The sequence below is a fragment of the Excalfactoria chinensis genome, chromosome 5, assembly GCF_039878825.1.
Source record: "Excalfactoria chinensis isolate bCotChi1 chromosome 5, bCotChi1.hap2, whole genome shotgun sequence".
In the NCBI taxonomy this organism is placed as follows: domain Eukaryota; kingdom Metazoa; phylum Chordata; class Aves; order Galliformes; family Phasianidae; genus Excalfactoria; species Excalfactoria chinensis.
The window spans coordinates 50571055-50590132 of record NC_092829.1 but is presented as its reverse complement, the minus strand read 5'-3'; the positions used below and the strand labels follow the sequence as shown (position 1 = coordinate 50590132).

Here is a 19078-nt window from a genome sequence, read left to right as displayed (position 1 = left end):
GAATCTGAGTGCACATGGAAGCTGCCTCCTTTGAGGGTAGTCCTGCTGCTCTTACAGAGAAAACAGTGAGGCTCTCTGGGATGATTCTTTCATCAATTTTTCATCCTGTATTTTTCCTGCCTAGCGTGGGGTTATCCCACAGAAAAATAGCAAGACCTCTCATCTGTTGGCAAAGAACAACTGGATGTTGTGTTGAGGGACACAGTTTAGTGGGAGCTATTGGTAATAGGTGAACGGTTGGACTGGATGATCTTTTAGGTCTTTTCCAACCTTGGTGATTCTATGATTCTGTTGCTGATATACCTGACGTTTCATTGAGCTCTGATTGTCTGACCTGTGTCATGGGCTTTCTGAGAAGTTTCTATCTGCATACTTGCATCCTATCATTTTGACTGTGGCTGGGTTTGGGCCTTTTGTTTTTTCCCCCCAACCTGGCCTAGCAAAACACCTCACTGCCACGATTCACCGTCCTAGGGATGTGCTGTTGATAAGATCAGAGCATTTTGGAGTTGGTTTTCCCTGCTCTGTTCCTCGGATGAAAGTATAAATGGAATATGAGCGAGGAATTGGTAAGTTCTGGGTTCCTTTGAAAACTGGAACAAATCCTTTTAGGCATACTATTCTTTTTAGTACCTCAAGAGAATACCTAGAAGAGAAGTCTTAGGTTGAAGCTTAACTTTTTGCTCCAATATATACCTAACTGGTAGGTATGGGATTGTAAATAGAAATGCTGCTTATAGAATTCTTGACAAAATAAAGCTCAGAAACCTTTGTGGCATTGTTGATACAGGAGGGGAGCGTGATCTACATTGCAAATACACTGAAGCTGGAAATGGAACACCTTTGGGTTGTCGCAGGAATGAGCCTGGAGTAAACCACGTACATGAAGAAGGGTAGCTAGTCTGAAAAATAAATGATTTAATGATAGAAACAACTCTGCTGCTGACCAGGAAGATGTTAGCAAACAGTCTGGGTTCTCCACAGACTGATTTTCTGCATTAAGTGTTTGGTTGATCCTAACGGTAAAGATTACAGAGGAGCACTCAAGCTGAAAAACCCATATTGCAAGCGCTTACCCCTTAAGTTACACAAGGAGGAAGGCTGGTTCTTTCATTCTACCTTCTGTTAAATATAAACTCATGAAATTGCCTCTCCCAGGGGCTGGCGTATGCTGAGAAACACACCTGAGAATGTCTTTTGCAACGTTACACTAATTGCTTTTCCAGTACGCTGGATGTTCTGTTGGCATTGTTTTTGTTTTCTGGTTGACTTCTTGGACTGGCTGCTTGCACCTACTTAGTGGAAGAAGTCGAGTTATTGACTGAATGCCAGAGTTGGGTAGTAATGTAACCTGTTACTGACCTTTCCCTGCTTGTCAACTGTAGTGACACCAATGGAGGTGTTACTTCTTCATCACATAGGTGCCCCCTAGGGTGGCTTTGGAGGAGATCTTGGTAGGAATAAGCTCTCTGGGTTTTTGTGTGGTACTGTTGGAACAATTAAGTTGCTGTGCAGTTTTGCTGTTTTTCTGTCTGATAAGTGTAGGAAAAGAGAATCCAAATAGCAGAGGGCCTGAGAAGAGCTCAGCTCCCAAGTCCTCCTAATTCCAGGCAGTTGGAAACAGGAGATGAGGACCCCTTCCTCTTGCTACTTGAGCATGGTGAACCAGGGCTTGGTTTCCTGCCAGGGGTGCTTGGGTTATTAGGAGCTGCCCTGGAGATGGATGGAGAAAGAGAGGGTGGGGTTCCCAGGCAGAGCACGGGGGGAGGCGGGGAGCCAGGCAAGAGGAGGAAATGAAAGGGGGAGGCTGAGCAAACGGAGGATCCAGCCGGTGCCACGCTACAGGGCCATGGCCCAGTCCAGAGCCTGTGAGTAGCTGCCCAGAGCTTTGTGCTGCTCACAGGGCCTGGGTCAGGTGGTGGGGATCCTTGGGCTTATCTTTTTGGAGGAAAGGGAGGAGAGGTTCTTGGGAGTGGGTCAGAGCTTATATTCCAGGCAGGCTGGGTCGCACCCTCCAGGTTTAGCTGCTGGTGATGAAAGCTGACGAGTCATTCCAGAGCAGGGCATCTTGCACAAGGGAGTTCTGTGCTTGGCATCATATAGCAAGGAAGTGAAACAAGGGAGAGGAGAGCGAGTTCAATTGCTTTTTATTCTGGTGTTGTGCCGTCCTCATCCCCTCACCCAAACTCTCTTCCCAGGTGCAAATCCTTTTACTCTAGGTAGCCCCCAGCTCCCTTCCCTGTTCCCTATTCTCTGAAAGACCCTCACTGTCCCTGCGTTATTCCCCAGCATCAGGCTGGTAGCAGCAGCAATTAGGGGAATTGCAGCACCCATCTGGAGGGTGAGGATGTGAGAGAGGAAGTGTCTGCGCTCACCAGCCCTGGCCTCAGCACATCACCCAGCTGCAGGCTGGACCTGGGGCTGAGCAGCAGCGCGAGGGCGAGTTATTTGGAAAGCAGCAATCCTCCACGTGGCAGCTCCATCCCGCTGGCCCACGGCTGAGATTAAGATAGATGAATCTGCTGCAGAAGTTCTCGTAGTGGGAGCAAAGCTGTTAGTGTGGCTCTTGCGTTTCCGGTCAAAGCCTGGTGGGCACTGCACCTTTTCTTCTACCACTGTGTGTGTTTTCAGGCCCAGACAAGATCCTCTTACTGCGGTCTTGCTGTGCAGACAGCTCTTGTCTTTTACTTCTGCTTTTCTGTCTCAGAGTTTTGCCAAGCTCAAGGTCTCGAGGGACTGGATGACCTGCAGCCATAGAAGTGAAAGTCTCTCTTCCAACCAGTCCTTACCCACCCTTCCTGTCCCACATGCCAGGTCTGGAGCAGGACTGTTTGCGGGAGGTGACGCTCTCCACCCAAAGGCTGCGGGTGCTGCCTCCAGCAGTCCTCAGTAACCCCGCTCTGGAAAGCCTTGACCTCGACAGGAACAAACTCAGGAGCATCACTGGCATTTCTAAACTTGGCAACCTGAAGAAGCTCATCGTATCCAAGAACGAGATTGTGGACTTTCCCAATGAAATCCAGAGCCTGATCTATTTAGAGAAGCTTGAACTGAATCAGAACCAAATCCGGGTCATCCCAGAGGGCATCTTCTGCCATCTCCCCAGGCTTAAACACTTGCGGCTGAACAACAACCGTCTTGGTGCTCTTCCCAGGGACCTGTCAGCTTGTGGAGGCAGCCTCCAGTACCTCAACATCTCCAACAACCTGTTCCGAACCTTCCCCCAGCCTGTCCTGCAGCTGACAAACCTCCAGGAGCTCCACGTGCAGAACAACGCCCTTCGCCAGCTCCCCAGGGAACTCTTCCAGGGGCAGGCACTGAAAATATTCAAGGCCAATGGGAACCCGCTCAGGGAGCCACCCAGCGAGGTCTGTGCTGGTGGCATCCAGCAGATCCTGAATTATTTCAACCAGCTTCAACAAAGTTCAGGGCAGGAAGACAAGAGGATCAAGACCATGTTCCTGGGGGCCTCTCTGGCTGGGAAATCTACCATCTGCAAAAGCCTGAAGCAGAGGCAAGCCAAACTGGTGCCCAAGGAAGAACGAACAGTTGGGATAGAGATCAGCAAGTTCCGGATCGAAGACTTCACCTTTCTCTTCTGGGATTTTGCTGGTCAACTGGAGTATTACATGACACACCACGTGTTCATCACACCACAGGCACTCGTCATCCTTGTCATCAACCTCCACATGTAAGAGCTGAATTCAGGGGAGAACGGGAGAAGGAAAACATATCTGAAGTGGGTAACCTTTCCCCTTTGTTTCCACTGTTGATGCCATTTCCACTGCACTTATCTAAGTGCTCTTAAAAGCTCTGACTGGCTCCCTGTCTCCTCCTTTTCGTAGGCACATTTTATTAAGCCACCTTACCAAATTCCTCCATTTTGAGTCATTAGATGTATCTTAACTTGTGACAAGCTAATCTATGTGGTTGTCAGCTTTGCTTTCTGCCTTGGCAATACCTCTACATGGCTTCTGGTGCACCCTGAAAGAGCATCAGGGTTGGGCGTTTTGGTACAGAGGAATCCTGCTCCCATCCACAACAGGGAAGGGCTCTGCTACAGCCCCCAGCTTTAAGTGGCTTAGGCTAAGGATGGGCAATTTAAGGATGGGCCTGGCTATGGTCTATGTCAACTTAGGACATCTGAGTTCTTTTCCAGCAGGTCCCTGGGGCAGTGCGTGGTTAGGCCTGCGCTTATGGAAAGCCATTAGATGTGAACCTGGGATTTTCTTTCTCTTCCTCTCCAGGTACCAAACTAATGATGATGCTTTCAAGGACCTCGTTGGTTTCTGGATTAACAACCTGTTCATGCGAGTCCCAAACTCTGTGGTGCTTCCTGTGGGAACCCACGTAGACTGCTGTCAGAAGCAAGAGGTGGAGGAGAAGAGGTCCAACATCATGGCTAAGATCACAGCCATGCTGGCAGAGAGGAAGAGCAACCTCACTCATTTCATCAACAATCTGGAGGACAGTGAGGAACCTGAGGTTTATGTGGACCAGTGGGAGAGGCTGAAGGAGATGGAGAGATGCACATTAACCGTAGGGCTGAGATTATTGTGGATTTACTGCAGCTGAAAGGGGAAGTAGGCAAGCTTGCAGGATTTGGGCTTGCTCACATGGGCAGGTTTAGTAGGGTATCTGATGAGGTGATACCTCATGGTTTGCCTTCACCTCACAGTGTGCTAATGGTGATGGTTACCCACTGCTGACAAATCAGGCACCTAGTTAACTGCAGCAGCTCCATGGCACTGGGATGGAGGTGGCAACATTGCACACTGCTGTAACAGCTGGCTGTGACCTGCTGGTTCCTTCCCACTGCTCTCTGATGGATATTTCTGCTAATGGCCTGGGGAAGAGCGTGAGGCAACCGCAAGTTACACAAAGACATATCCACTTCCTTTTTTTCAGCCTTGTCCCTCACTCCTTCAATAGGGAGAAACAGTAGAAAGAAATTTATTTTTCAGATTTCTTGGTGCAGGTGGATGTTTTTTTTTTGGGACCACTGCAAAACAGAAGCAGAGCTATAACCATGGCATCACAGAATGGACTGGGTAGCAGAAGATCTTAAAGACCACTTGGTTCTGACCCCCTGCCACAGGCAGGGCTGCCACCCATCAGCTCAGGCTGCCCAGGGGGCATCCGCAGCTGCTCCAGGCAGCCTGTGCCAGGGCCCCACTGCCCTCATGGTGAAGGTGATAGAGGTACCCTCTCCATGGAAGGGACACTGTGCCCCGCTGTCCTGTCCTTGTTGTAGAGTGGCAGGGGAGGCCAGGTTGGAAGGGGCTTCAGGTTGTGTCTGAAACCATACTCTTACTGAAGCTGAGCCAAATGATTGCTCAGCATGATGTCTATATACTGTAGCAGCCATCCAAAGATACTCAGTATCACTGGTCTAACAGTGCTAAAGCTGCTTGGCTTTCCTTAGCTGGGTATCCAGCATTCTGCTTAATACCTGATGGCATACACCTTGCTCCACCTCCTCAGTGGCTTCTGAAGCATGAGATTCCCCTGTCACCTCACTGGCCACCACCATGGTGGTCCCTGCTGCCTTTGTTTTTGGCAGACATGTGCTTTCTCTCTTTCAGATCTTAGACTTGGTTGCTGTCAACTGCACGGATCACCGTGATATCAAAAAGCTCGAAGCCACAATTCTGGAACATGTGAAGAACGAGGAGCTATTCCCTGAGGTTGTCCGTGTGCTGCCGCCCATCTACCAGGAGGTGGAAGCTGCCATTGTGGATATCACCCAGAGCGAGGAGATGGCAGACCATGGTGAGCTCTTCGTCAACCCTCACCTTACTGCCTTTCTGAGAGGGACAAGGCCCTCTGAGGTCCTTCTTTGTGTGGTGGTGGGATTGCTGCTGAAGGTCTTGAAGGAGCAGTTGTTGTCACTGCCTGGCTTTGTCTGAGGTAGAAAGGTTTGTGATGGGAGGGACCTCAAAGATCACCCTAGTTCCAACCCCCCGCCATAGGCAGAGACACTTCCAACAGGCCAGATCAACCTGGCCATGAACACTTCCGGGGATGGAACATCTGCAGCTGCTGTGGTCAGCCTGTTCCACTGCCCTGAATCCCCAAAGAAAGAAGGAATTCTTATTATCTGGTGTATTGCAAGCATCTGACTCAGAGGCCTGGATGAAAGCAAGGAAAAAGGGCAAGTTCTTCTTCACATGAAGGCTCTGCCAGCATCTGCCAGCCAGTAGATGGAGGAACTTTCAGCTGGCAGCGTAGTCTGTAATGTCATTCTTTCTCCCCTTTGCCCTGTATAAACTCTTTAAATTAATGGTATCTTGCAGGAGGGAGACAGACAGCTTTAATGTTTTTATTTGGCTTCCAAACCCATGTCTTGCAAATTTTATTTAATGCATATCTCTGATCTCAGCTGCCACCTAGGGACAGTGTGACATTGGGCCCTGCTGATGCTTGTTGGCCCTGTAAAGCAGCCTGTGACTGCTGGCTCGGCAGCTGCCCTCCAAGATAGATGTGCTGAGTACCTACATCTCCCACTAGGCATGATGAACCTCCAGTACCTGCTCAGTGAACTCTCCCAGCGAGAGCACCTGGCCAACCTGGACAGAGAGCTTCTCCAGGATATCTTGCGCTACCTCCACCGCATTGGTCTTCTCGTGTGGTACGAAGAAATCAAGCACCTGGAAAGCACTGTCTTTCTGCAGCCCACCTTCCTAATAACTACGTTCAAGGTGAGCGTGGGGAACAGGACTTTGCAGGGCCTGAGCTTTGCCATGATCCTCTCATCGCTGCCTCTCATTTCCCCTTCTTCCTGCCAAGCTCCTTGTGAGGGACCGCCTGGTCCAGCAGCTGGAGAGCATCTCTGCGGACACGCTGATTGCGGAACGTGCCACCATCAGGGACAGGTCCAACTGGGTGTGGGCTTTCAAGTCAAAGGCAATGCTGTGCCATCAGGCAGTGCGTGCTTTGGTGAAGTACCAGCTCTGTTCGGAAGGGATGCAGGACATCTTTGAGGAGATGATGGGGGACAAGACCCACAGGGGAAAAGGGAAGCTCTTCAGCCTCCTGGAGCACTTTGAGCTCTGCCTGGAGGTGAGGCAAGCCAAAGCACTCAATCCTCAGGCCAGTGAGTTTGTGCCCGGGAAGACATGGGAGACAACACAGGACAAAGGCGAGTCCTGGTACTTGTTCCCAACCTACCTAAACCAGACTGAAGAGGTCGCTGAAGTGTGGGGAGGAGATCACCGTGAGGACCTCCACATCCGTATCTACTTCTCACCTGAGATACCTGAGGGCTTCTTCCACAGGTGCGTAGTGTTGTCCAGCCCCCTGACGAGGCTGTTGGCAGACCACTGGCTGGGGCTGGTTGGGTACAGAGCAGGTATGACCTCTAGCAAGCCCTTAGCTGTTGAGAACATAACAGCTGAGGCATGAAGCCAGGACTTGGGAGACCAGGGTATGGTTTTAGCCCTGCCCTGGACTTGTGGAGTCCTGGATGAATCACTGTGATGTCCCTTGTCCAGATGCAAGCAAAAATAATGCTCCTTCTGCTTCACCTGCCATGGGGGTGGGGGGTGGGGTGGGGTGGGGGGTTTGGCAGTCCATAGAGCTAGTTTGTGCCTATCCAGGTGTTATAGAATGACAGAATGGATTGGGTAGGAGGGGACCTTAAAGCCCACCCAGTTCCAACCCCTTATCATGGGTAGTACTGCCACCCACCAGATCCAACCTGGCTCTGAATGCCTCCGTGTCTCACAGTCCCACCACAACAGAGTGTGGAGGAAGGCCTGTTTTCCTCTGGGACTGGACCACTTAACCACTGGGACCCTTCTGGTTTCTGGAAGGCCTCCTGTCATTGTAGGGTTCTTGACTTGTATCTGGGGTTTTATCAGACAACCAAACCTGGAAGCAGCTCTTGCCTTAACAGGCTGCTCCTGCTGCTTGAGCCATGCCCCTCATTCAGCTTCTAGCACTATTTTGACTGAAACTGGTTTCATATTTTTCAGGTCACCCCATTGCCACATTTTCTCCCACTGTGGGATATAAGCGGGGAGGAGGGTGGTTAAAGCCACAGGCAATCTCTTTGCAGGTTCCTTGTGAAAGCTTGCTCCTTCTACTCCACACATTGGGTGGCCAAGGCGACCTGTCTGCTTGTATGCAATGGCAAACCTCTACTGATTAAAGAGAACAACCAGCGGGCATACAGCTACCTGGAGATGAGGTGCAGGAAGCCAGCAGGAGCGAGAGGTGAGGAGCACCAAAGAATAGACAAAGGGCTGTCTAAGGGAAGTAACTCTCTCAGTACCTCTTCATGTTGCCCTTGAAGGCTGTCATGCTTTGGTTAAGACTACAAACTGTGCTGCTACGCCTGCTCTGGTGGTGGTTGGCCACAACGAGGCTGAAAGCAAGATGTGTGGGCTCTCAGGCCCCTGTATTGCTGCTGTGGGTAACACTGCCTCTCTCCTTTTGTCTGAAAGCATTCCAGTTTGCTTGGGACTTCCTCATGGCGGTTGTGTTTATCATCCAGAAGCTCTCTGAAGAGTGGCCAGGGCTGCACATGTGTGTGAAGACCCCTTGCCGCACGGCCGGCTGTCCCGCAGAGCTCATCTGGCCAGACATGGATGGCAAAACCCCCATGTATGTATGTGCTCGCTCAGCGCAGAGGGCTGGAGCCTGATGGGTGCTGCTGCAATGCCAACTGGGCCTTTTTCCTTCACAGGACAAAGGAAGATGTTAAGACCTGTGGAACATGTGGGCATCGGTTTGCTGCAGAGCTGCTCTTACCCAAAGGTGCGGCTGGTGGTGAAGCAGAGCTCTGGCAGGAGGGAGGCGTGTGATGGTGGTGTCCTGTCTCAGGCTACATGGGAAGGCAGAGCCCCAGAAGCAGGGAGTTAAATGGGCTGCAGAGAGATGAAGGGGCCTTTCTAGTGTCTCTAAGCGGTGAGGAGTTTGTGTCCGGTGGGAAATACTGGCTCCCCTTCTGGAAACAGGTACTCCAAGCAGTTCCTCTCCACAGGCCAAAATGGTTAACACTGGCTGTCCTGTCAGCAGCCGGGCTTTCTGCTTATTCTCAGGGGAAAACAGCTCAACTGCTGGGTATACTGGAGCAGAGTTGCTTAAGAGCTGACAGTCCCTTTCTTTGTCCACACAGTGCCCAGGCAGCCAGAAGCATCCCCAGCACAGCCCCCCATCCACTACTATGTGACCAGCTACGGTACCACCACCTTTGGGCCCAGCAGCATCCATGTCACCCGCCAGGTAGGCCGTCCCCTCCCCTTCCCTCTTCCCACACCTCCATGCCACCCTCCTCTGGCAGCCCCACGCTGCAGACCGTCACCTGGATGCTCTCTGTCATGTAAGCACTCTGTTTTTCCAGAACATCACCAGTGAGTGACTGCAGATCAGTGGGGAGGGAGGCTCACGTAGAAGACAGAAGAATTGTTTTAAGCTGAATTCAAGCCCTCTTCAGCACGCCAAGCTTACAAGTACTGCTTGCATCCTTACTGAAGGGCAATAAATCCATAAATCGACGTGCTGACTTGCGATGCATAAAGGATACATGAAGGGGGCTGTGCGACATGAGCGAGTGGGAAGCAGCTTTATATACACATACATTTAAACTTACAAAACTTCAGAGAAGTAAATCTGAAAAGAACCGCGATCCCCAAAAACTCCAGTCAGCTGTTGAAAAAGCCACACGCCAGCTCCACCTCCACAGGAACTGTGCTGGGGGCGAAAGAGGAAGGACCCCCACTGTACACCAAGCTGGTGCTGTGGGGTTGAAGCGCCATGTGGTCAGAGAAAAGGCTTTCCCAACCACCAAGCTTTTTGCAGCAGCTTTTGGAGGATGGGAGAGAACCTGGGCTGGTTGGCATGGCCCTGCTGCAGGTTGCTCCTGTGCTGTGTGTTGACCCTCAGCCAGCACTCATGGCCAGAGCAGGGTTGCAAGATGTGCCCAGGGAGTGGATGCAAACACTGTTCTTTTCTCCTCTGTAACAGCGAAACCTGCCCAGTCCTGGCCCAGTGGAGCCAGAAAGCTTGTTGCAGAACAGCAGAGGCCGTAGGAGGAACACGGGAGGAGTGTCAGAATGCCTGCAGGTGGTATTGCTCGATGAGCTCAAAGAGGTTGAAGGAGTCAGAGAGCTGCAGGCTGACATTGCCACTGTTGAGGGAGGAGGCTCCTTCCCGCTGCACCTGCTCGTACCAGAACTCGCAGAACTTGGGTACCAGCTGCAACAACACACAGGCACAGCTTTAGGTGGGATTTGGGGCAGTTGTCATGCTTCCCCATGCAGCCCTGTCCCTCCACGAGGAAATTAAGGGGGTGCACAGGACAATCCATCTCCCCCAGTCCTGAGAGTCCCAGTCCTCTCCCTCCGCCTCTGAGGCAACCTCAGGGCCACTCACCTTCACCAGGATGAGCTTGGACTCCTTGGGCTTCGTCCTGGAGAAGCACTGCCCAAAGCAGAGGAAGATGGTGAAGTCTGGGGAGCGCTCCCTGCGTCTGTCACGGAAGTCCCGGAGCTCTGCAAGGAGAGGCAGGGCTTAGGCTTTGAGGCAGGCCCCAGTGAGGGCGACAGGTACTTTGGTTGGGTGCTCCCCAGCACCTCAAACCCAAACCAGGGTGGGAAGGGGCCCTACGCACCTGTGCAAAAGACGTTGAAGTCGAAGATGGTGGTCTCTTGGTCCCGCTGGAGCAGGTTGAGAGGGGGTTCCCCACCCTCAAGCTGCTGCGACAAGGCCCAGAAGACCTTGCACTTCTTCAGACGAGTGGCCAGCAGCTGGCCGGCACGCAGCTCCAGCCGCAGCCCTGCCACCCCCAGCAAGTTTTCAGTGTAGTGCCTCTGCCTGGAGTCAACCAGACTAGCAGGGCTGGGGAACAGCACCAGCCGCTGCTCGGCCACGGCTGGGTCCAGGGGCTGGTAGGCCAGCACACACCGGCTGTCGCCCACCTGCTCCCGGTAGACCATCTTTCCTCGGTAGTAGATAGTGATGTCTAGCACGAGGGGCTGCTCTCCTGCAGGAAGCAGCTGTTAGTGGGGGTGACCCCCAAAACCCCTTGTCCCCACAGAGGGACCCTCACCTGTGTCATCTGCCGGTGGCGGAGGTGCAGGGTTGGCAGGCTGGAAAAGTAGCTCCTCACCAGGGGATGGTACCGGGATGGCACATTCCTCACTCACAGAGAAGCCTCCGGGCCCATCCTGCCTGCAGCCCCCACCTGGAAGGGGCTGCTCCTCCATCAGCAGAGGCTCTGGGGGGTTGCAGGTGCCCTGCTCCTCCAGGTGCCTCCAATTCTGGAATGGTGGCACAGGGAGGCAGACACCTGGGCCAGGAAGCAGCACAGCGTCCTTGGGCAAGGCATCCCCTACAGAGGTATTATAGGTGGTTGGGGGGGTTACCTCACTCTGCACGCACCAAAACAAGTGGGCCTGGTCTCACCTGTGTGTGCCCAGTGGGCTGGCTGGGAGCTGAGGGCAGAGATGTTGCAGTGCTGCAGTATGGACTGCAGTGTGTCCAAATCCACCTGCATCAGGGCTGGTGCAGCAGCACCTTCAGCATTGCCTGTGAGGCACAGCAGGGGGGTCACCAGACATCAGCAACCCCAAACCCAACCACCAGGGTGGCTCGGTCCTGGGACAAATCCACCACGATCCCACTGCCAGGCTGAGCCCTGAGGTGCCCCCACACACAAACAGGGGATTGGGGTCTACCTGTAGCAGTGTTGTCCGAGGCCAAATCATGGTTGTTGAGCAACAGCTGCAGAGAAAAGCAGGACAGGGCTGCAGCACTGGGGCTGTGGGTCCAGGCTAAGGATGAGGGCTGCAATGCTCCAGCAGCAGCACCACATCCCCTCCCCTTCTGCTACGCTCATCCCATTACCTGCGGCTGCAGCTGCTGCAGCGGGGTGCCCGCCACAGGGCCCCCAAAACCTCCATCATTGGGGATGGCTGGAAGAAGAGCAGGGTGAGCAGAGTGCCCCAAGCTCAGCTCCCATCTTGTTGCTTCCTCCAGGTCTGGGCTCACCTGAGGCTACTGCATAGACCTTGTGCGGGTCGTTGTTGCACTTGGAGCGGTCCTCCAGCAGCGTGAACATGTGGGTGCTTCTCAGAGCGCAGCGGAAGTTGGTCTTCCATTTGGCTGGATCCTCTGCGTTCCCCTCATACCTTCCGCTGGCCTCCGCCCAGGCCTGGTGGGCATGGAGAGGTGAGTACAGGGACCCCAGAAATGTGGGCCCTGATTATCCCATCTTATTCCTATGGAAGGCCTTGAGGTCATTGCTGGTCACCCCTTGTTCCACCCTCCCTTGAAAACTGTGGGATCACTGCTAGTCACCCCCCTGCAGAACTGCAGAGTGGCAGGATGGTTGAGGAGGCGGGTCCCTCTCGGTCCATCTGGCCCAGCCCTTGCACAAGCAGGAACATCCAGCATTGGGTGCTGACATTCTCACCTGCCTTGAAGACCACAGTCCTCCAGTCACACCTATCCTACTTCAAAGACCTTGCAGTCACCACCGGTGATCACCCCATTCCCATCCACCTCGATGACCACAGTTTTAGAACCACAGAACCATTAAAGGAAGGATCACTAAGATCACCACGTCCCACCACCAACCCATCCCCACTATGCCCACTGACCACATCCCTCACTGCCATATCCACGCAGTTCTTACACACCTCCAGGGCCAGCGACCTCACCACCAACCCGGGCAGCCTGTGCCAGCACCTCATCCAGCCATCTTGAACACCACAGACCTCTCATACCACCTCGAAGACCTCAGAGTCACCACTGCTGACCTCCTCATTCCCAACCACCTTGAAGACGTCGGGCTGCTGCTGTTTGACCCCCCCTAATCTCACCCACCCTGAAGAGCCCTGAATCACCACTGCCGTCCTTCGAGACAGACTGCCAGGCTGCTTCCGGTCTCTGACCTCAACACCCCCCACCCTGAAGACCACCCATCTCTAAGGTCCCCCACCTTGAAGATCTCCACGTCGCTGCTGGTGACATCCTTCCTGGCGTTGTGCTTCCAAGGGATGCGGAAGATACGTCGGTCCCGGTCGATCCAGCAGAGGCCGTGGTACAGCCCGCTGCTGACGGCGTTCAGCAGCCAAGGTCCGAAGCGCAGCCTCTGGGCGTCCCTGCGGGGCGACACGCTCAGCTCCCGGCTGGGCGGACACCCGGCGGGCACACGGCCCTACCGCTTACCCCTCGGTGTCCATGGCTCCGCGGCGACCGCAAGTCAGCGCGCACGGACGGGACGGGACGGGAAAGGAAGGGATCGGGGCGTGCCACCCCGGGGCCGGGCTCTTATAGAGCGGCGACGGCTTTCCTGGAAATCACGTGGGGAAACGAAACAGAAACCGCTGCTGCAGGAGGGAGCGGCGGGGAGGCTGCGGGTCCGCAGCTGCGGGGTGCGGGGACACCTCTTAGGCACTGCGCCTCTCGATCCGCCGCGACCCGCACGGGTCCGCCGTGGGCAGTGGGGATATAAGCGCTACGCAACCCGGAACGCTGCCAGCGGGGCTTTCCGCCTCGGTCCCGACGTGGAGCCTCGGGGCTGGAAAGTCCAGCAGGCTTTCAAAAGTTTTTAATATGATTGATTTTAACTCTTCTTCTTCCGTGCCTGGGAGCCACTTCTCTGCTTCTCTTTTGCGGAGAGCCAGGCCAGAGGGCAGCGCTGCTCCTGGGGTTCGTGCACAAAAAGAAATCACGCCTGGGGGCTGCTGTCAGCCTTGGGGGTGAGCACCTCCCTTCCTTCCCGCCCCCCCCTCCCAATCCTCTCCTTCCTTGCCACCCCATCCCCCTGTTGCATCATAGGAAATTCCCCCCATCACGCTCCAGCACATCCAACTACACCTGTTCAGGATTTCCCTATCGTTTAACTGCATTTTCCTATTTTGCTTGGTAGGAATTTCCCCGTGATGCTTTAGGACACTTCCTTACCACTTCCTGGTATGCTTTTCTCTTTTCCTCCAAGGAAGAAAGTGAAATACCATGGTTACAGAGGGGCATTAAGCACCCGGAGCCACTAGAGCCAAAGCCTGGGCAGGGGCCAAGGTGACACCACACAGGGCATAAGGGAGAAGAGCCCAGCGAAGGACCCAAGGCAGAAATCACGGGGTAGGACACGCCAGGTGCCAACTCCACACTCCAGTCATCATCCCCTGCTCCCACAATACATGGCACCTGCAGTAGGAAAGTAGACCCTGGCTGGGGCCAGCAGGGGTGTGTCTGTTTGCCTCTACTTCATAATGCTGGAATCCACACTTGGAGGTTTCTGCTCACTGGTGATGGATTGGAATTCCCCTCGTTGAAACTCATCTTTGTTTTGGTGGCAGCCTGCAGGGCCAGGTCATGGCCAACTCCTGACACCCTCCAGCCTCAGGTCCAGGCAGCTAAACCCAGCCCCAGTAAGGTCACATTGTCCAGAAGCACCTGGAGATAAGGAAAAGTGACCCCACACACACACCCCAAAGCCCACCCTCCCACTCCCACAGTTGGGTGCTCCCAACTCCACCTTCTCCAAAACACTGGGATGAGGAAATCAGGGAGGGAGGCTGCTCTTAACTCCTACAAACCAGCACCTGGACTTAGAAAACCATATATAGAAGCCTCCCCACAGTTCAGATTCGGGGTGTTTTGTTGAATTGAACGAGAGCAGCTGAAGGTTTCGAGAGGAAGAGGGAGCACCTTAGAAAAACCACACATCTTTCTCTTTTAATCCACTCAAGAGCAGCATCACAGCACTACACACATCACAGACATCTGCCGGACTCGGAGACCATCTCTGCACAGATCCCTTCCCAGATACAAGGAAAAAATCATTAAAAAAAAGAGAAGAAAAGGCAAATGATTGACAGAAGCAAGGTGACAAGGAACACAGCAGCCACACGACGACGTCTTCGAAGAGGAAAAGGACACATGGAGGAAGAAAGCCCTCAACATGCGGGTTTGGAGAACTGCCCTAACCCGAGAATGCTGAAACAGAGATGGTTTTCTTTCAAACATTAAAAACATGGAGATATATATATATATCTATTTAATTAACTTAAATATACAACCGAAACACAAACACCAAGCAAGCGCCTGGAGAAACAAACAGAAAGAAGGAATGGAAGGTGAATTTGACTCGTTTAATTTAAACATCGAGGTCGGGTGGATTGCACCACATGGAATAAATAATGGAGAAGATCACGGTGAGGTTGTTGATCTTGCACTTAAGAAAAGTTACCAAGGATTAACAGCACAGCCCAAGAGAGTACTTAATGAGAAGCCCTCTGACAAGTGGTTGCAGCTGGGCAGCATCCCTTTGGCAGAGCAGGTTGTGGAGCAGGGAAATGCTCCCACCACCCAACCACCACCGCTACCCCAAGGGCAAAAGTGATGAGGAGTTTCTGGGATTGCAGTCCTGCAGTCCCACCTGCACAATGGCTCCTTGCTCAAGGCTTGGAACCTCCTTGACAGCAGCTGGCTGCAGGCACGCCCAGTCAAAACAACAACACAAAACCAGACCTTGTGCTTTCACCTTGCAAGGTAAGAGCAAACACAGCAGGCTATGTAGCACAGCTGCTGTACCTTGGACCCTATGGAAACCGACCAGGCTCCTCCTTTCATGCCCTGGGGCCAAGCCAGGAAACAAAGAGCTGTGTACACAGCTAACCGTACACCCCCTGCAGGCATCACCTCGGGATGGGCAGGCTGAAGGAATGTAAGTGGTTTCTTTTTGTTTGGTTGCTTTTCCCTCCCCACAGTCCCTGCATTAAAAAATAAAATAAAATTAAGTTGATCCCAAGTTTCTTTCCTTCCCCTGCCTGCAGCCAAGCAGGGAAGGACCTTCGACATTCACCTGATCCCACAGACATGTTCCCTACAGAGCAGCCACTTTGCCTCTGCACCTCGCCCGGATGCTTCTGGATGCTCCTGTGATACTTCATTAGGAGGGAAGTCCCTTTGCTTTAGAACAAAAATAATTACCAAAAAAACAAACCAAAACAAAACAAAGCACTGATCCCCTTTCCCTTCCCCTGATCTCTATGAAATTCATCCCAGTCCAACTCATTTTTGTGCAAGGGAAAGAGGCAAAGGCTTCCAAGCCAAGGAACTTGGCAGACCCAGCGTCCCTTTCGCACCCCTCTGCAGGACACCTGCTGTCCTCCTGGGACCCGGAAGGGTGGCTCAGGGACACAGCTGTCCCTGCAGCCCCTCTGCAGGCAGCCAGGAGTCCTGGGAAGGGCAGAGGCGAGTGAAGGCTCAGGTTATTTTTTTCCCCTTCCCTCTACCTTCTTAATGCTGGGAGGAAACTCCTGGGTGCTCAGGCCCAGTCTGTGCTTACCAGTGTCCTTAAGAATTAGGATTAAAAAGAAAAAGGAAACAAAAAAAAAAAGGAAAAAAAAAAAAGATATGCATAATTGGGTATTGTCCGTGGAAGGAGAGGGAGGGAACAGGCTCCAGATCAAGACAGAAAAGAGATTCTCCCCTCCCTGTGTTTGCTCATCTGGAGACCAAGTCCCCCCATGTTCCCATGTGAACCCTCTGTGCTGTTGCTCTGACACCACTCGACATGGACGACGAACACAGGGATGAATCCAGCGTGGCAGAGGACGGGCGGGCACAGGCAGGCATGCCGGGGCTAGGCCCGGTGCTTGGGGAGTACGTCCAGGAGGAACTCCGCAATGCCAATGAAGTAGACGACTTGTGCGATGCCGAAGAGAGGAGCGATGACCAGGGCTCGGCAGTACGCCCCTTTCAGGAAGGCCATGGGTCCTTCCTTCTGCCAGATCTTCCTGGGAAAAGACAGCATAGGTTGGTCAATGTCCATCCCATCCCTCCACCGTGCCAGGAGAACCTGTGGCTATGCCCTAGCTTTCTGCCTTTCCCTAGTACTAAACCCAGGAGTCTTACTTGGTGCAGTCCAGGATTCCTGAGTACGTGTCTTCGTTGACTCCTCTCTGCAAGGACTGCAGCCGTGTTTTGATCACTGGGGAGAAAGAGGAAAGACAGCGGTGAGCAGAGGGCTGGCCTCCCCCCAGAGCCCCTGGCTGTGCAGCAGGCAAGAGCCAGAGCTGAGGCTGCCAAAACAAGCTGCTGGGGACTCACCATCACAAGGATTGACAGCCACTGCAGCTGTACTACCAGCCACACATCCAGAGAGAAAGGACACATAGAACGGGGCCTTGACATTGGGGTCCTTCTGGCCCAGCTTGTTCAGGTTTGCAAACAGCGGGAAGTAAACGATGGAGAATGGGACATCCCTGTGGATGAGGTAGGGGAAGAAAGAAAGAGGACAACGATGAGCAAAGGCATGGTGGGACACCAACAAGCTGAGTGTCAAAGGAAGGGCTGCACACACGGTGTGCTTGGCAGTGCAGCCACAAGTGCAGAGCAGACATCATCCCAACTCTGTGACTGCACAAAGACAAGAGCTGAAACTCCCGTGTCACTCTCTGGAGGCTCAGGCTGACAGTTCTGCTCTGTGTCCTACCTTAGCAGCGTGGCTCCCAGGCCCTTGTAAAGCCCCGCAATGCCTTTGCTGCGCAGCAGCTCCCTGGTTATCTGCGTTGCTGTGGTGCGCGCTTCCACCACCGGCTCTGCAGCCCCGGCTGCAGAGGAAGGGGAGAGCTGGGCCTGTGCTGCCATCAGCTTCTTCTGTGCCGCTGTGGAGAAGCAGAGAGAGTGTGAGACTGCAAGATGCTCAACAGCAGTCTCTTGCTGCTTGGTGCCGTGGGACAGGAGTTCTCAGTAGGGCAAGCCAGAGGTACAGCAATCATTAACTCTGAGCAGGTAGATCACATTTACACATGCAACATGGTTCCTTCCAGGAGCCTTTTCGAACTCTGATGCATTTCTGCTCTTTGGCTAGAAGAATGGGGAGCACACCAACCAGTAGGCAACGCTGTGGCTGCCACTGGCACACCACAGGTGCGTGCTGCACAGAGAACCAGCTGTTTGCAGAAGCACTACCTCTTCTGAGCCTTTCAACTACCAAATCCTTCCAACGCTTTAAAATACTGCACACAAAGAAGATAAGGTCTGCATTAAAAGCAGCAAACAGATGACAGGAAAAATAAATCCGTGATTATTCAGAAATGCCACATCAAAGGAGAGATTAGAGGACAAATTGGCCCATTTTCCAGGCAGTTTCAGAAGGTATCTAGCGGGCGTCACCAGGCATTCTCAGGAACAGGGCTGTATGCTGGGCTGACTTCTGAAAGAGGTTAATAGCGACAGCTCTTCCTTCAGATTCACTGAGCCACTTCTGGTCTCAGTTCTGACCAGGAAAGGATGTCTGGAAGCTGTTAGGGTGGTGCTAACGTGGGGACTGGGGAAGAGAGAAAGAACACCAGGAAACAAGGGGACAGAGGAAGTACCACAGCAAAAGCACTGCAGGATGATAACCCCTTCCTAACTGTAGAGAACTAGCAAGTTGTAATGCTCAACCCAGCCCTCTCTCCTATCCCTCTCCATCCATCAGCAGCATTTGCTGTTTCACCTGCCAAGCTCTGAGCAAAAACACTTTTTCTAAGCAATAGGGACTTTGCAAGGCCAGGTGAGCAAAGGCTGGGAGGAAATAAGTTGGGAAGAGGAGAAACTTCTGCTACCAACTGAGGTACCTCTGACTCAAGGAGGTGGGAAGAAGGAAAAGGGTTCTTATGGCTCATTCCCTCTCCCTGCCTGGTGCACAGGGAGATGCACACGTACCAATCCGTCCTGCATCCTGCAGCTGGATTTTGAGCATCTCCATGGGAGTGGTGACAATCACCTGGCAGGTACCTGCGCCGCAGCCTGCCAGCATCTCCCTCAGCAGCGTCAGCTTCTTCCTGCCCAAAGGAAGAGAGAGATGGTCAGAGGAGATGGCCAACATTCAGAAGAAGCCGCAGTCCCACCCAGCACCGTCCCAGACCCCTACACAGGAAGGCTGGCTGCTCGCTGTCATACCATGCAGTTCCAAAGGGTGACCCATGTCATACCACCAGGTGCCCCAACAGACACACTAACCCAATTCTGTTTCAGAGGTCCTACATGCCTCAATTCAGCAGTGGGCAAGAGGGGAACATATAGCTATATATGGACCAAGAGCCGCAGCAGTTTCCCTCCTGCCTGCTTAGTC

At 53.1% G+C, this 19078-nt stretch overlaps 3 protein-coding genes across 9 annotated transcripts in view; 1 reads left to right on the top strand and 2 right to left on the bottom strand.

Annotated features, from left to right (window-relative positions):
* The first annotated feature begins 417 nt into the window (after positions 1 to 417).
* LOC140252412 (malignant fibrous histiocytoma-amplified sequence 1 homolog) lies at positions 418 to 9498 on the top strand. 4 transcript variants are annotated; one of them, XM_072337049.1, is made up of 11 exons: positions 418 to 569; positions 2815 to 3691; positions 4248 to 4539; positions 5586 to 5772; positions 6511 to 6701; positions 6790 to 7277; positions 8060 to 8217; positions 8448 to 8607; positions 8690 to 8760; positions 9122 to 9228; positions 9347 to 9498. In XM_072337049.1, exons 1-11 carry the CDS (start codon positions 548 to 550, stop codon positions 9362 to 9364), a joined length of 2571 nt encoding a protein of 856 aa, XP_072193150.1. In that variant the 5' UTR covers positions 418 to 547; the 3' UTR covers positions 9365 to 9498. The 4 variants fall into 4 exon arrangements, with proteins under 4 accessions (XP_072193150.1, XP_072193153.1, XP_072193152.1 ...); XM_072337052.1 differs by having other exon boundaries at positions 509 to 569; positions 2708 to 3691; XM_072337051.1 differs by lacking the exon at positions 418 to 569 and adding an exon at positions 1796 to 1868 and having other exon boundaries at positions 2708 to 3691.
* A 56-nt stretch (positions 9499 to 9554) lies between these two features.
* IRF7 (interferon regulatory factor 7) lies at positions 9555 to 13459 on the bottom strand. Of its 2 annotated transcripts, XM_072337054.1 has the most exons (11): positions 13395 to 13459; positions 13177 to 13300; positions 12947 to 13109; positions 11995 to 12157; positions 11851 to 11918; positions 11682 to 11727; positions 11410 to 11532; positions 11054 to 11335; positions 10616 to 10987; positions 10378 to 10496; positions 9555 to 10200 (listed from the first exon to the last, which is right to left on the bottom strand). In XM_072337054.1, the coding sequence occupies exons 2-11, from the start codon at positions 13188 to 13190 to the stop codon at positions 10054 to 10056; spliced, it is 1497 nt and encodes a 498-aa protein (XP_072193155.1). In that variant the 5' UTR covers positions 13191 to 13300; positions 13395 to 13459; the 3' UTR covers positions 9555 to 10053. The 2 variants fall into 2 exon arrangements, with proteins under 2 accessions (XP_072193155.1, XP_072193154.1); XM_072337053.1 differs by lacking the exons at positions 11682 to 11727; positions 11851 to 11918; positions 13395 to 13459 and having other exon boundaries at positions 13177 to 13283.
* A 1624-nt stretch (positions 13460 to 15083) lies between these two features.
* The window catches only part of SLC25A22 (solute carrier family 25 member 22), a 35911-nt gene continuing 31916 nt past the window's right edge, over positions 15084 to 19078 (bottom strand). For all 3 annotated transcript variants that reach the window (XM_072338286.1, XM_072338288.1, XM_072338287.1), the window contains exons 6-10: positions 18670 to 18788; positions 17453 to 17624; positions 17068 to 17222; positions 16873 to 16948; positions 15084 to 16754 (exon numbers count right to left, since the gene is read on the bottom strand). In XM_072338286.1, the coding sequence (XP_072194387.1) occupies positions 16601 to 16754; positions 16873 to 16948; positions 17068 to 17222; positions 17453 to 17624; positions 18670 to 18788 (676 nt within the window). In that variant the 3' untranslated portion in view covers positions 15084 to 16600. The remainder of the gene's footprint in view (positions 16755 to 16872; positions 16949 to 17067; positions 17223 to 17452; positions 17625 to 18669; positions 18789 to 19078) is intronic.

Coding starts and splice junctions, on each gene's coding strand:
- LOC140252412 (XM_072337049.1), top strand. CDS start 548: ATGGAATATGAGCGAGGAATTG. Junction 6,702..6,789: donor TCCTAATAACTACGTTCAAG/GTGAGCGTGGGG, acceptor CTTCCTGCCAAG/CTCCTTGTGAGGGACCGCCT. Junction 8,608..8,689: donor ATGGATGGCAAAACCCCCAT/GTATGTATGTGC, acceptor TTTCCTTCACAG/GACAAAGGAAGATGTTAAGA.
- IRF7 (XM_072337054.1), bottom strand. Junction 10,988..11,053: donor GCCACCGGCAGATGACACAG/GTGAGGGTCCCT, acceptor TGCTTCCTGCAG/GAGAGCAGCCCCTCGTGCTA. Junction 10,497..10,615: donor CTTCAACGTCTTTTGCACAG/GTGCGTAGGGCC, acceptor CTCTCCTTGCAG/AGCTCCGGGACTTCCGTGAC.